The sequence below is a fragment of the Trichoplusia ni genome, chromosome 11 (assembly GCF_003590095.1).
Source record: "Trichoplusia ni isolate ovarian cell line Hi5 chromosome 11, tn1, whole genome shotgun sequence".
NCBI classification, from domain to species: domain Eukaryota; kingdom Metazoa; phylum Arthropoda; class Insecta; order Lepidoptera; family Noctuidae; genus Trichoplusia; species Trichoplusia ni.
In genome coordinates this window covers 1,046,305-1,061,933 of record NC_039488.1, presented here as the reverse complement: position 1 = coordinate 1,061,933, position 15,629 = coordinate 1,046,305, and the positions used below count along the sequence as shown (strand labels likewise).

Here is a 15,629-nt window from a genome sequence, read left to right as displayed (position 1 = left end):
CAAAAAAAGTAATTTTCTTATACGAAATCGTTTTTTTTTCCTTAACCTTAAAAGATTTGATATGTCTAGATTTAATTAAAGATGGTTTTTGGTTAAATTTGTGGTTATTTTTAGACAAATTACTTAAATCTGTTATTGCGTTGTTGGTTTATGTAATTTTATGGCGTGCAAATGCGTTGAGGTTTGGTTTTTCAATAGAAATATTTTCTGCAAAAGAGATCTGCAGCTAAAAGATTATAGTTATGATAACATAACAATATCATTACTTAAATTGTTCTTTTAGGAAGGTAACAACCCAATTTAAAATTGAATATTTTAAAGAACCTAGACAAGAAAATAACCACACCATAATTCGGTTACCCGTTTAGGAGTCGCATTGCCACAGACAGACATTAATGGTAAAACGTATAACACTCGACTTTTTGCTTCTGGGGTACCTATTAATAAAAGAAGGCATAAGATAATTTTGCACACGTATCCACGATACTGAGCGGTGGGCGCCATTAAGTTTTTATCTAGTACTTAAAAAAGATAATATTTTTCGCACACTCATATTATATGTTTAATTACCATTACCATCTCCATAATCAATTGATAACACAAATTCAGAACACGAGCAAATAGATTAAAAAAGACCTTTGATAATTCAAAATAACTATGACAACAAAAACTCGCAAATACTAGCAAGCAGGCGATGGTTACATAAATTTTATCAAAACAAACCTGTAAGTAATCGTGACGAAAACTTTTAGGCGAATGATAACGTACAGATGACATATCAAAAATATTGACGTAATCAATACGAGGTGACACACCCACTTCAGGCTATCAGATCATCGCAATCACGGTACAAAATAATTCAAAATCATTGTCTTTCATACGTATTACTGATTTTTGCATCATAATTGTTGTAACGCGGATGTGATGAGTTATCACTCTACAATGACACACCCATATTTCTTCTAGATCGTCCGATTACGCCGTATTGAGTCCAAAAGGAGTTATTAAAGATGTTATCAATGTTACACAAGTTTAAAATTATTTGCGTTTTTAAGTAAAAATTAGTATTCCTACTTTGATTCTAAATTTCAAAAATCTTTTTATACAGACATGTAGTTTATAACTAGGATTAACAAATAGAGAGAGATTTTTAACCCAATATTTTTGTTTCGTTAATTACAATAATCATACCTGGCTGAAATTTTATTGTCTATCTAATGTAATGTTTTATCAAAAGAAAAAATAAATGGCTGTCCGCTTGGGTTAGATGTAGGGTATTTTTTCGAGCATGTTGTGACTATTACAACGATGCCTATTGCAACGAATACTTGTTTATCAAAAATCAACGAAAAACAAACACACTCGTTAACAGTTATTATTTCTTCGACACATATTTCAGTCAATGTTGTAAAATTGATAACCTTATAGTTTTCGATAGTGTTGTTTTCTTGTCTAAAAATAAAAATCCGATTTGATAGTATTCATGTAAACACAAGTTAACATCTTCTCTTAGAGTCAGCAATAAAAATACGTGGGAAAATTCCCTACATACATCAGTGCCAAACTACATACGCAAGTTACGCAAAAATCTGTCTAAAGGAATTATTAATAAAGCCCTTATTTCCCTGAAGACCCACAAATTTAATACTCGCAAATCCGCGTGCTCTCAAGTTAAATTGTTACTGGATTAGTTTCAAGACGACGGAATGAAAGAAAGTGTTTGTGGATGCCTTTGAGGCAATAAGAATTGTAGATCCCTTCTAAGCCATGGCCCGAAGCGTTATTGTCCGCAGTTCTATCTACAGTAAAAATGGTGTTAGGGTCCGACAGCGGGGTCTCGTTACTTTTGTATCATTCTTTGGAACTTATAAGATCAAGGACGTCTATACTCTAGAGGACAATACTATATCGTTGTAACTTTTTACTTGAGCGTAGTTTCATTCCCAAAGGTTTTGGCCAGTATTGCGTTCTAACGCATCCGCAGGCGGGTCTGTTGACCACATGTGAGATCTTACAGTCTTTATGTATTCAACGCTATTTCTGAACTGCTAAGGTTGATATTTCTATATTAATTGCTGCCTGTCCGCAGTGTGTACTCCTAGTCGATGATAAATACATGATCCTAATCAGATCAACCGTATGTCTGAACATTAAGTTTTATATTTCGTTATCTGTTGTCACATTCCATATTTGATCGTTTATAGTTTAGACAACGTTTTGCCTGTCCACAGACTGTACAGTAGACCTCACATGAGCTCTACCGAAGAACCTCTTACACTTTATCTCTCAGCGTTAAGGTTGATATTTCGTTAAATTTAGCCACCTTATTTCTACAGTTATCTCCAGTCTGGACTTAATACTGGACTGTACTCGGTACAGTCGACCTCACAAGAGAACTATCCAACAAGTCTTTATCAACCGTATTTCTAAATATTAAGGTTGATATTTATTTATCTGTAGCTACCTTACTTTTGTGTTTATCTGTAGCTTTGGCTACGTAATCGGGGGTGTGCCTATTGTTGTTTATTGGGCACAATTCCAACCCCACTACCGAGAATTATCTAACACTATATGAATAACGTGTTGTTAGAACTGCAAATCGGTCGCGGCGATTGCGATCAAGAGATTAATGAGGTTATATGTCACACTTTACCGAGGCCGTGTAATCAAGTATTAAACTTTTAACTTACTATGTTGCTGTTTACTGTCGGCGGCGGCTACCATAACACCGTACAAGAAAATACTCTTTTTATTATTTGACCTTAGAGGCAAGAGATATACTGAAAATATCCATTCTATCTTTTAAAGTTAATAAAACACAGTCTGGGGACAAATACCGTACTTAAGATTAAAAAAAGAATGCAGGAAAAGCCAAACAGGCAGAAGCATTATATAGACTAATTTAATTTTAAATAGACGCGCAAAATTTGCTGCTTCATTTTCAATCGCCACATGTTTTAAAAACACGCGTCGAATTGAATAACCCCTATATTTACTAATCATCTTAACAAGGTTTACGTAACACCCTTTAACTAACAATATGCGTGATAACTATCGATAAACTGTAATATATAAACTTAATCTTGATCTTTAGCTTGCCCCGGATGGGATATCTTAGAGGGCCTCAAAGGAATCATAGGATAAGACTCGTAAACCCGACAGAGTAAAGGAAGCTTCAATTATGAACAGTGAGGGTTAATCCCTGCTTATCAGAGTATCCACTTTATGATTATAAATGATGTGAGTTTCTTGTTAAATGCACAAGTAAATAACGCGCAATGTAAGTTAAACTTGTCACGTTTTTTCATACATGGCCGTGAGATATGTAAACAGTAATATTCACTGTTTTGTATTGAGACAGGTACTGATTTATTTATTAAGTACGTTTAAGTAAAGTACGTGTTTTATTTAGTTTTTCTGTCCAAATAAATAGCCATCCATTTATTTTTTCTACGTTTACCAAATACGATAGAAGACTCTTTTTGAATCAAGTAGATAATTTAAAATTAACTTTCCTTGAAAGAAGAAGAAGAAAAAAAATATGAAATTAACATCTTTTTAGTTCTTTACGTTCAGAATTGTTTTAATTTATGAATAATCGCAAAAAAGTTCAAGTAAAATCTTCAAGTTTAAAGTTTATGATCAAATTATAAATAATGCGTGCATAAATAAAATTATCAAATGCATGGAAAAGTTTTTATCGCTAATCATTTTGACAAAATTATTATGAAAACGGTTGAGAAGCAGATAAATGTTAAAATACTTTATGATGTCACTTTAAAACCATAAAATCGCTATACTTATCGGGTGACGAATATATCGTAAAAGATATGATAAGATCATATTTAAAGATTTGACGCGACTGATAGCAGAGTGTTATCGCAAGTTTGATGACTGCGTAGGACAATGCGTGATCCGCGAATGCTTGTTTCAAGTCTGGATGTCTACAAGGATAACCTATAAATTGCTGTGACGAGTGTCAACGAAGTTAAAAAATTGGCTAGCGATTATACAAAACATTTTACGGCGACACGATAAGACACTCTTTTCAATCATCAGTATAATATAACTGTTAACCAAAAATTGAAACTAGTCGAAATCACTCATTGTACCCGTAAACTAAAAAGTGTCAAAAATGTAGTAACCTTTTTAAATTAACCTAGTTTTGAGATATCTTGATGAAGAAGTTTTCTTCTTAGCAAGAGTTTGATCCTCACAATAATAATGTATTTTTGTGTGATAAGTATATGCTATGCATTGACACGCATGGTGGGTGTCCATGAGATTACGCCTGCCTTAACGCAGAAGCATTTTCCCAAAAAGGGAATGATAGAAAACAGACCCAATAATAACAAAACACGTTCTACAAAATAGCTCTTATAACAAGAAATGTTTAAAATTTCAAATCATATAACAGTGAACAAGACTGCAGTCCATGTTTGTGGGTTAATATTAATATTTATCGATCAACAGACCACGCTATACAAACTGCATTGCACCATAACGACTAACATCAAATAATGTTGGAACACTTTAAATTATACGCTGACATGAAATATGAAAACGGACACCTTTTTTCTTTGTACGATAGCTTTAAACTAATTATTTTTTCGTTGATCCTAGATTTTTTTGGTTAGGAATTTTTAAATCGGTCAAAATTTAACGGAACTTATTAACGTTGATTTACTAAATTTAGCAAACAAGTACATATTTAATTACGTATTCAATAACTTCAAACAGCAATAAAACAAATAAACTTTATTTAGTAGACAAAACAATCATTAGAAAAAAACAATAACAACCATTAAAAGGTTTACTAAACATTTTTTTGTTATTCTAAACTCGTGGATCAAAACTAGTTGTTCAACTTCGGTTTTCCTTCTTAGTTCTAATCGCATACCTTATGTAGTTTCAAACCGTGCTGGGTAAAGCGACACGTGATTCCTTCTTCGAATTTGGCACAAAACATACATACACCATACGGTTGAATAAAGTCAGTGGAAAAATAAACAACGCCTTAATTAAATTACGTGAAATAATAACAAAGACTTCGTTAGCTGCTGCTCTTGATTCAAGACTTCGGTTGGGTCTAAAACAAGTCGGTCAAAAGCCGATACGTGTGAGTAAGCCGTTAATACATAAATGATCATGAACGCCTTAGGAAATTTATTACAATAATAATAAAGTCAGGCTGTATGTGTAAATTAATGAGAAACAAAATAGTAGATCAGATTCATCTTTGCTTGTGGACAGAAATGATTCAATGCTTCCAATAAAAGCGCAATGTATACGTAACGGTCGATTTGTCTGAATTCTACTTATTTACCGGCCGGATTATGTTAATGTCGTGTGGCATTTGTTTCGGCTAACGGTTTCAAAGTCAAGGCTAAGGCTGATACTCTATCCTCCTTTACTATTTATTACGACGTGCACCTCTTTACCTACATCTTTTTTGTGTTGTTATTGTTACTAATCGTAATCGTAATACATCGTACTAATTTATTGTTCTGTGTGTTTACAGGACCTGCAGCAACAACTACCGCAGCAGAAACCCCAAATGCAACCCAACTTCCAACTGGTTAGGAACCAGCAACCTATCATGCAGAACCCGAACATGAACACCATCCCCCTCCCTGTAATAAACCTATTACAAGGCATGCCCAAACAGATGCTGCACTCAAACACGCCAATGAACGTGGTCCGCAGCAACATCAGCAGTCCGATGTCCCCGCTCAGTCTGAATGTCAGCCCGATGTACTCCTTGCCATCGAGCCCAAACAGCTTCAGTCCGGCGATGAGCCCGGCTCAGCGCGAGCGCGTCATGAGCCCCTACTCCACTCAATCCTTATCGCCAGTGGGGAAGTTCCAACAGTACAGTCCTGGCAGCAGGCTCATGTCCCCGGTTGGCGCGCTCAAGGGCTGCGACCCTTACCTCACTAACAAGATGCAGCCGAGCCCCGGGTTCACCCTACAGACACCAGACATCATGTTGGAGTCCAACGTGCCTCTAGCTACCGACTTCTGGACCGAGTCCGACATGCTGCAGGGCACCAGCGACCTCCTCACAGCCTTAGATGACGTTAAGTTAGTTTAGTTGTAAGAAAATTGTAACAATTGAAGTCGTGATTGAAGAGTGATTTCAATCTCTTGATAATAATAGTATTCGAACTGATGAAGCATTTCTGTTTATAACCACCGTTAGAAATATGCTCGAGTTTACAGATATACACACTTGGTACCAAATATGTAAATTGTTGCTTTAGTCGAAGTTTTATTCTATTGAAATCACTCGAATGAATGCAGGGTCGCAAAGGGTAGAAAACAATAAAAGCCAAAGGGATTCCAGGCGAGTTTTTCGTTGTACCGCGAGCACGACACACGACCGTGCCGAACTCATGTCGGACTATTCATATAAGCTAGTTTGCATAAATATTCAAATATAAAAGTTAAGTCAACTAATCAAATTATATTAAGTTACCCATTTGCCCAATATCAAAATACACACTTTCGATTCTCGGAAGGGGTTTTATGAATTGCATTTCTAAAACGCTGGTCTGAGCTTGGAATCCTAGGTAACGAAACAATGTGGCTTAGATTAACAGATATTTTATATTGTGTACGACATTTTTGATATGCCTACCATGTATTTTGTATGTCTGTTAGCATGGATGTTATGTGTAAATGTACTACGTCTTTGATAGTAAGCGTTAATGGAACAAGACAGAATTTAATGGGATTTAATGAAGATAGTTTTATCTATACGTTTAGGTATACGAGAAATAATTAATGTTGTTAGATTTTTAAACATAATTAGATGATTATTTTCAGTCTTTTCCGTCGTCATATTTCTGTTTTGTTTTATTCGCGTTAGGTAGGGCTGCCTATCTGCAGATTGGATTACGGTATTTGATTAGGTATCATATAGATTTTGTATTAATCGGCATGTTATTCACTAAAATAACTATTCAAAACAATTCTCAAAGGAGTTACTTTGTAAGTAAAGATTCTATATAAGTTTTATTGACTTTTATGATCAAATCGTATACTCATTTAGTGATTAAGTGATCATAATATTTTATATTTTTCTTTTTTCCCATCATTTAACAAATGTATTTATTTATTCGCTGACACTGCCTTTGCGTCACTATTAAGGCAAATTTGATGTTTTATTATTGTAATAGATGTCAAATGGAAACGCACACTCGAATAACTATGTTTATATATTTGTTTTATGACAATTAAAGTAAGAGAGACATGTTGGCTTGGCTCAATTGTTGACTAATAAGGTCTTCCAATCACGATGGTAATATTATGTTGTTTGAATAAAAACTTTTTGGTGCTTTTGTTTCCATTATCTTTAGGTGTGGTACATCATGAAACAAGAAAAAAATAAAAAGTATTCTAATGCCTTTACAATAATTTTAGGATTGAAATGTACAATTATTTTTAACTTGAAATTGGCAATATCAGTAAATGTGATAAGTATTTCTTGGTGGACTATCAATTTATTATTTTAAACTATACCATATTACATTATTCTTACATATAATTTATATTTAAGTCAACAAATAGAGCTAAACCAACAATTAGTTTTCCTTTAGACAGTTATAAAGTAATTTACCTTATTTTAGCGTTACGTTGCAAACGTCACATGCCGTACATCAGAAGTACAATCATAAACCTTCTATCATTATATCGATAATGCAATTATTTTCTTATAATTTAAATCTCGATAGATTATTTACTTTAGTTAGGCAGACGGGATTGTTAAAGATCGAGGCTAGATAAGTATAGATTTAAAGAATATATTTAATAATAATAATTTAATGATTTAAATTCAAAAGTTTAAAATTTATGATTTATGCAATTTGTTAACACTATGTTTACTTTTGACTACCTTACTGGTTACTTTAGTCTTGATATAAGTATATTAAGTAAACTTACTGCCAATCTTCATGTTTGTTTCTGTAAAATAATTTCTTGTTTCAAATAATGTGCCATAGAATTTGTAAAATGTTTATGAATTCTTAGCTGTCTTCATAATGTCAACATAATATGCTGTAAGCTGTAATACATCTTGTGAACATTAAACACCAATAATTTAATAAGGAATTTAAATTGTAAATATAAATCAAATTGTTTTATATATTTAGAGAATAAATTTCTGTCATTGAATTGATTATTGTTTTACTTGTAATCTAGGAAATAACTGAATGAAGGTAGCTACTGATTTCAATTTACATACACCAAACATGCTTGAGAGTATCCTTACTATCCTTACTAATATTATAAATGTGAAAGTAACTCTGTCTGTCTTTCTGTCTGTCTGTTACGCTTTCACGTCTAAACCACTGAACTGATTTTAATTAATCGGTTTCTGAATTGGTACAGAGATAGAGTTGACGTTGAGAAAGACCATAGAATAGTTTTTACCCCGGACTTTTGAAGAGTTCTCTTGGAAACGCGATATAAACGACCTCGGGCGAAAAGTTAGTTGGTTATAAAAGATATATTATGTGGGTAGTTTACACTATTGGTACTGATAATAAATATAATAACTCAAAAAGATCTAAATAACAATGTATCATAACAAAAAGTCTTGAAATTTCCGATTTAGGAGAATAAATCTGCTAAAATAAGATAATTATGAAAACAATTAGATGCTTTTTTAGGCGTTGTAATGTAGCAGCCTAGGAGGAGAACACCCCACCCCCATATCTTCAAGCCTACGCCAGAAGTGAGAAATAGATATGAAAACAGATTAATTGCTTTTGAAAGAAACTATTCCGATTTGCAACTAATGCGACGAGCTTATTCATTATAATTGAGTAGGTACGAGTTGGCGAGCGAAGGAGGAAGATTATGATCTGCCATCACGGAAGATAAACAGAGTGACAAGATAGCATAGATCCGAAGTAAGTATATGTAAGTGGTTGCCAAATGATACATTGACGGGTTCAAACCCCAAATGTCATCATTTACCTAGCCTTTTCCCAACTATTTTGGGGTCGGCTTCCAGTCTAACCGGATTCAGCTAAGTACCAGTGTTTTATAAGGAGCGACTGCCTATCTGACCTCCTCAACCCAGTTACCTAGGTAACACGATACCTACCCCTTGGTGAGACTGGTTGTCAGACTTTCAAGCTGCTATAACGACTGTCAAAGAAGTATGAATAACAGCCGGACCCACAATTTAACGTGCCCATCGAAACACGGAACATGTTTAATCCCCAAGTGTATGACTGGAGACCAGTAAATGCTGTGTAGGATGCCCTCCAGCCTGGTGTACCTATAATCTTAAAAATCGTAGCTGGCTCGGACTGGGTACGGAGAGTGGAGGAAGGGCCGTTGTGGCGCAATGTGCCCATGTCCAGCAGCGGACAGCGATAGGTTGAGTTGATTGATTAAATCCCCGCATAAGACTTTCAGCATGATAAATAGTACAAGCTTTAGAGAAAAAAAGGAAATAAAAAGATTATGATTTTGTAATGTTTTGAGTATGTTTCAATTTTTTAAGTCAATAGTGTAAAATTTCTGCATTAGTTTGTTTCATAAATAGGAGACAAAAACGATTGATGCTGTTTCTTAGTGTGAGGATTCGTGGGCTGAGACACAGATAACTCGTACGCTGAATGGTAAAGGCAATTGACTACGGTAGTCGGGTCATGTGTATGTTGGGTTCGAATCCCTATTCAGTTAGCTAAAACTGGTGATGAATTTAAATAGTAGTTATTTAATGTAGTGCTCCCTGCGTCACTAATATTACCTATTGGCTCGGTCACACACCAGTATCAGGAGGACGTGCGCGCACGCTCACCGCTCGCACGTAACTGACAACTCTCCCCACTACCCGTGTGTACGAGACAACAACATTTATTGAGTATAGGACACTACATCCCTTCCTTATTATTAATTTTATTTAATTCGTATTAACTTAACATGTTCATGTACTCTGTAATTTTGGACGTTATTAAAATCAATTGAATCACTTTTTTCTTTTATCTTGCTATGTCATAATCAACTCTTTTAATTTAATCGCTGTCACTCCCATTCCCATTTTGAATTTGTTTTGTTGCACTTTCCTCTCTAGTTCTATTTTCTTCAAATGAATTACATTCCTTCTCAGATGCTGGCCAGTCTCTTCATTCCTTACTAATACATCTCCAGTCTCCCCTTCAGTTTTCTCTTCTGCCTTCCTTTTCCTATCCCCATATTCTTTTCCTTTTTCTTTTATAATGGCGTCTCTGTCTCTAACTTCCGAATCTTAAATTCTATAATCATTATCCAAAAAGGGTGGGATTTTATCCCGGTTTAATCTTCTAAAAAAACAGCCTCTGAAGGAGTCTTACCTTTAAGAGTTACTGAGTGTGGTGTCGAGTTGTACATCATAAGATATTCCCAGACGCTCTCATGCAAATCTTTTTTATCAATCTGGCTTATTTTTAACCGCTTCAGTATCTCGATTTTGCCTTTCTACTTCCCCATTCTGCTGAGGCCAGTAGGGTATCGTGTTATATAGTCGCATATTACATTGTTGGCAGAAATCTTTGAATTCCTGACTTACGAATTGAGCACCATTATCAGCAGTTATAGAGGTAAGATAATCAAGCCAGTATTTGGCAAGGGACCCATTAGGTCTATGGCAATATCTACCCACGGAACTGAAGGCAATTCCTTTCATAGGTACAGGATGACTCTGTAATTCCACAAGAGTACATCCGCTACATTGTTTGACCATTTCTTCCGCATCTTTGTCGATTCGCAACCATCACACCTTAGTGCGCAGCCGACTTTTCATGGCTACTATCCTCGGGTGCCCCTCGTGTGCAGCATTGAGTACGTCTTTCCTTAATTTTCTTGGGTTAACAATTTTGTCACCTCTAAGCAGAATGTTATCGTAGAAGCAGAGCTCAGATTCAAACACTTTATAACGCTTTACAGACTCATCCCAGTCATTATTGTACATTCCTCGTTTAATGTTTTTGATTTCTTGATCCTTTTTTAAGGGGATGGCACATGGACATGCTTGCTCGACTATTTGTTGAACAAAATCATCGACGTGTCCCTTTGGAACATCATCGTGTTTACCAAGTCTGGATAAGGGATCAGCGATATTTGTTTTCCCTGGTCTGTATATTATTTTGTACCTATACGCCTGGAGTCTCAGGACCCATCGCTCTACACGCGCACATGGTTTTGACCTCTTCCCAAACAAGAATTCTAGGGGTTTATGGTCTGTGATGAGATTGACTCCTTTCCGAATAAGAATATATTATAAATATAAATAATAATAAATAATAAATAAATGCGGACAACATCACATACATTGTTCTGAACCCAAAGTAAGTTGCTATAGCACTTGTGTTATGGAATTCAGATACATCGAAGGTACCACAAACACCCAGACCCGAGACTTGACCCAACACTGTACTTACTTTCCAGTTCAGTTAACGTACGATTCCTTGGTCCTTGTCTATGTCTCTGAATAAGTACGGCTCCTAACCCTACTGGTCTTGCATCAGCAATAACTTCAGCCTCGTCAGCAACATCGTAGTATCCTAATGTTTCCACGGTCGATAGCGCCACTTTTAGTTCTCGGAGTACGCAGTACTCGCGTACTTTTAGTTCTTTTCCCCAATCATCTGTTATACTTTGCTTCTTTCCTGTCTTTTGTCTCAGCAACTTCCTTATTGGTTCTGTTCTTGTCGTTAGGTTAGGCAACCATTTATTAACATAGTTCACAAGCCCTAAAAAGCTTTGCAGCTCTTCATTATTTCTTGGAATAACAATCGCTTGTATCTACATAACCCTTTGGCCGTAATAAACGTGGTGAGATCTCTGGAGTTCGGATGAATTTCCACTTGGTGGAACGCGTTTTTTATATCTAATGTAGAAAACCGTTTGGCTTTTCTTATTTTTGTTAATAGGGTGTCCATACCATACAAGGTAGAGGGTAGTTCTCTCTTAATATCGCCTTCTAACAATTCTTTTATTTTGTCTTCAACTTTCCTTTCAATCGGGATCGGTATTCTTCGGTAAGGCTGTGTGTGTTGGCATTCCTTATTGACTGATATCTCGACCTGAACATCCAGTAAATCCCTTGAACCATTATTGATAACGTAAACTGTGGCTGGCTCTGTTCTTTTGTTAACCTGTATAGCAGTGTCAAATGTTCCTTTAACATCCAGTGGGACTTTGCTTCCCATCTCGCATTCTATTACTGCATCATCATTTAAGTTGAAGATGTAATAACTCCCTTCACCTTCTTTTGATTTCGCACCCGGTTCTTCTTTTTGGTAAAGACTTACACATAGAACTAAAATGACCTGTTTTGTTACCCGAGATGCATTTTTTCCTTTTCGCTGGACAAGTCTGATTTGCCCGTGTATGTTCCTTGTACCCACGCCTGCTATATGCTGCTTTTTCCATATTCTTCCAGTTGATGTCCTACAATCTCCAGCGTATTAGCTTCTTTTATAATTTTGTTTAGTGTGACATCATCTCCTAAGGTTAGTATTTTTTTTCCGTAATTCTGCTGAAGAACATTTTCCGACTACTTGCTCTATCAAATGTTCATCTGGCTCGTAAACTCATTTTCATTGTAAGTCTAATTACAATTTTTCCGAATTTCTCTCCTTCCTTGTTTTATCTGACGAAACACATGTCTCTCAAATATTTTGTTTTGTTAAGCAGGAAGTAGGCATCAAGTTTCTCAATTGCTATTTTGTAAACGTCAGTGTTCTCTTCTGGTCCAACAACGTATGCTCCTGGTATATTTTAAATTATTTCTTATATTCTATCCTCCTAAAAGCAATAAGGTTGCTCTCTTTTTTAAATCTCCCCTTATCCTGCTGCATCTAAATAAATATTCAGAGACCTTTTCCACCGTTCCCAACGTAAGGCTACTACCGCATTGTCACCCTCAAGGTCGAGCTTTTCTGGGGTCGGAAGGATATTCGCCATTTTGTAGAGTAGGTTTGGGGCAACCTAGAACCAATGGACCTTATGGTCAGGCTCACCATTTACTAATACTTCACAATTTAGTCACATACAACTAGTACGGCTCATGATTTTATCTCGGCCCGTACTACCTTCACACACGTATGATTCACAATTTCATGTTGTCCCATACTGCCATCACACACACGTATGATTCACAATTTCATGTTGGCTCATACTGCCATCACACACACGTATGATTCACAATTTCATGTTGGCTCATACTGCCATCCAGACACGTATGATTCACAATTTCGTGTTGGCTCATACTGCCATCCAGACACGTATGATTCACAATTTCATGTTGGCTCATACTGCCATCACATACACGTATGATTCACAATTTCATGTTGGCTCATACTGCCATCCAGACACGTATGATTCACAATTTCATGTTGGCTCATACTGCCATCCAGACACGTATGATTCACAATTTCATGTTGGCTCATACTGCCATCACACACACGTATGATTCACAATTTCATGTTGGCTCATACTGCCATCACACACACGTATGATTCACAATTTCATGTTGGCTCATACTGCCATCACATACACGTATGATTCACAATTTCATGTTGGCTCATACTGCCATCCAGACACGTATGATTCACAATTTCATGTTGGCTCATACTGCCATCCAGACACGTATGATTCACAATTTCATGTTGGCTCATACTGCCATCACACACACGTATGATTCACAATTTCATGTTGGCTCATACTGCCATCACACACACGTATGATTCACAATTTCATGTTGGCTCATACTGCCATCACACACACGTATGATTCACAATTTCATGTTGGCTCATACTGCCATCACACACACGTATGATTCACAATTTCATGTTGGCTCATACTGCCATCACACAAACGTATGATTCACACGCTTTGTCTCCACATACCGAAACCAGTACTAAAATATCAAATAATGGAGTAACATTCTTTTTAATTAATGACACCTAACTTCTGACAAGATATAGGTAACTTAATGAATAAAGAATAATTTCGGCTATGAAGTTGCGGAATACTTAATGAATTATTATTAACATAAAATATGATATCGAACAAGGTAATTACATCCATAATACTCTTAATTAGTATTAGTATATAACCCTAATGAAATAATAACCTCTAATTCGTAATCATAATGTTTACAATTATTTATTTTATTTTTTTACCACAAAGATTAAATACTGATATCATTTTCAGGTGATATTCAGGTTTCATTTCCAAATTATCCGGTCCGGACCATCAACATGCTGACTATAGCCCTAGTATTCCAAGACCGATAACCCGTTAATGACAAAACGCCAGCGCAGAAACCTAATGTGTGATTTTATTAATTTGACCGTGAGCCAGCATTGCATTATCGTATTTTGAAGGGGCAAAGCTACAAAATCACTTATTAATTTCGTGTAAATAGATGTGTAAACATCCAAAACATAAAATTATTTCCAATTATCTACTTAATGTTATGTTATTTGTGGAAATAATCGGTATGAATTAATATGTGAACGAGATCTAGGGTCGGGAAGTGTAGGTTATGCTTTTACATGGTCAATTTATAACAACAAGTATCAATAACACAATCTCATCTTTTCTAACCAATAATTATCGCAACCATACATCATCCTACCTCCCATTTTATTTTATTATTTTAAATGACCAATATCGAATGTGAAATGAAATAATGGTATTATTCCACTTACTTTTGTCCTCGTCGCCACTTGTAGTGCTCCCTGCGTCACTAATATTACCTATTGGCTCGGTCACACACCAGTATCAGGAGGACGTGCGCGCACGCTCACCGCTCGCACGTAACTGACAACTCTCCCCACTACCCGTGTGTACGAGACAACAACATTTATTGAGTATAGGACACTACATTTAATATACCTTATCTATGTTGTAAAAACATAAAAAAATGATGTTGATTTATTTAACTGCTTGTAAAGGCCTATCAGTTTAGTAATAAATATAGGGAGATTATATCTATTGCGTTTCTAAGTAAAATTCCAAATATCTACTTATGTCTGGACAAAAACAACAATTAAAGTTGGAATGTATTACTCTAGTACGTAAACATTAAAGCAAAGTTAGCCTCTGTTTGGCATCGAGCCAGGAAAACGTTATGCTGAAAAAGACATGCCTGTACGTAGGTATAAGTATTACAATACATAGCCCGTTGCCCTCATTTCTCGAAGAGTAGGAACGGCACAAAAGGTTTGGCGAGGAAGTTGATTTATAACTCTTAACAACCCGTAACTCAGTTATGCGTACATGATGAATTGAGAGTTTGGCAATTGAAAGAATGGTATTAAGATAGTTTAGTGTTACTAAGACTAGAAAAAGTATCGTAATCTTTAACAAAAAATTAATAATATTTTATTTTTAATAAATTGTTGGTAAATTCTGACAGATAGCGACATCTGTACAACATTTCATAAAACGACTTAGCATAAGATTTGTTGTGGTTTCAATAAAAGACAACAGATAGCGTTCTTTACTCGGGCTAATTAAAGTAAATATTTTATATAATACACTTAGTACTGATTAAAACTAAACAATATTTCTCATATTGATTTGAAGCTGAAGAAGCATAAAATATTTCAAAATATAAAATG

General features: G+C 35.5%; 1 protein-coding gene across 4 annotated transcripts in view; it reads left to right on the top strand.

The window, feature by feature from the left end:
- The window catches only part of LOC113498713 (hypoxia-inducible factor 1-alpha-like), an 87,815-nt gene extending 79,640 nt beyond the window's left edge, over nt 1–8,175 (top strand). For all 4 annotated transcript variants that reach the window (XM_026878833.1, XM_026878834.1, XM_026878830.1 and 1 more), the window contains exon 12: nt 5,522–8,175. In XM_026878833.1, the coding sequence (XP_026734634.1) occupies nt 5,522–6,094 (573 nt within the window). In that variant the 3' untranslated portion in view covers nt 6,095–8,175. The remainder of the gene's footprint in view (nt 1–5,521) is intronic.
- The last annotated feature ends 7,454 nt before the right edge of the window (nt 8,176–15,629 follow it).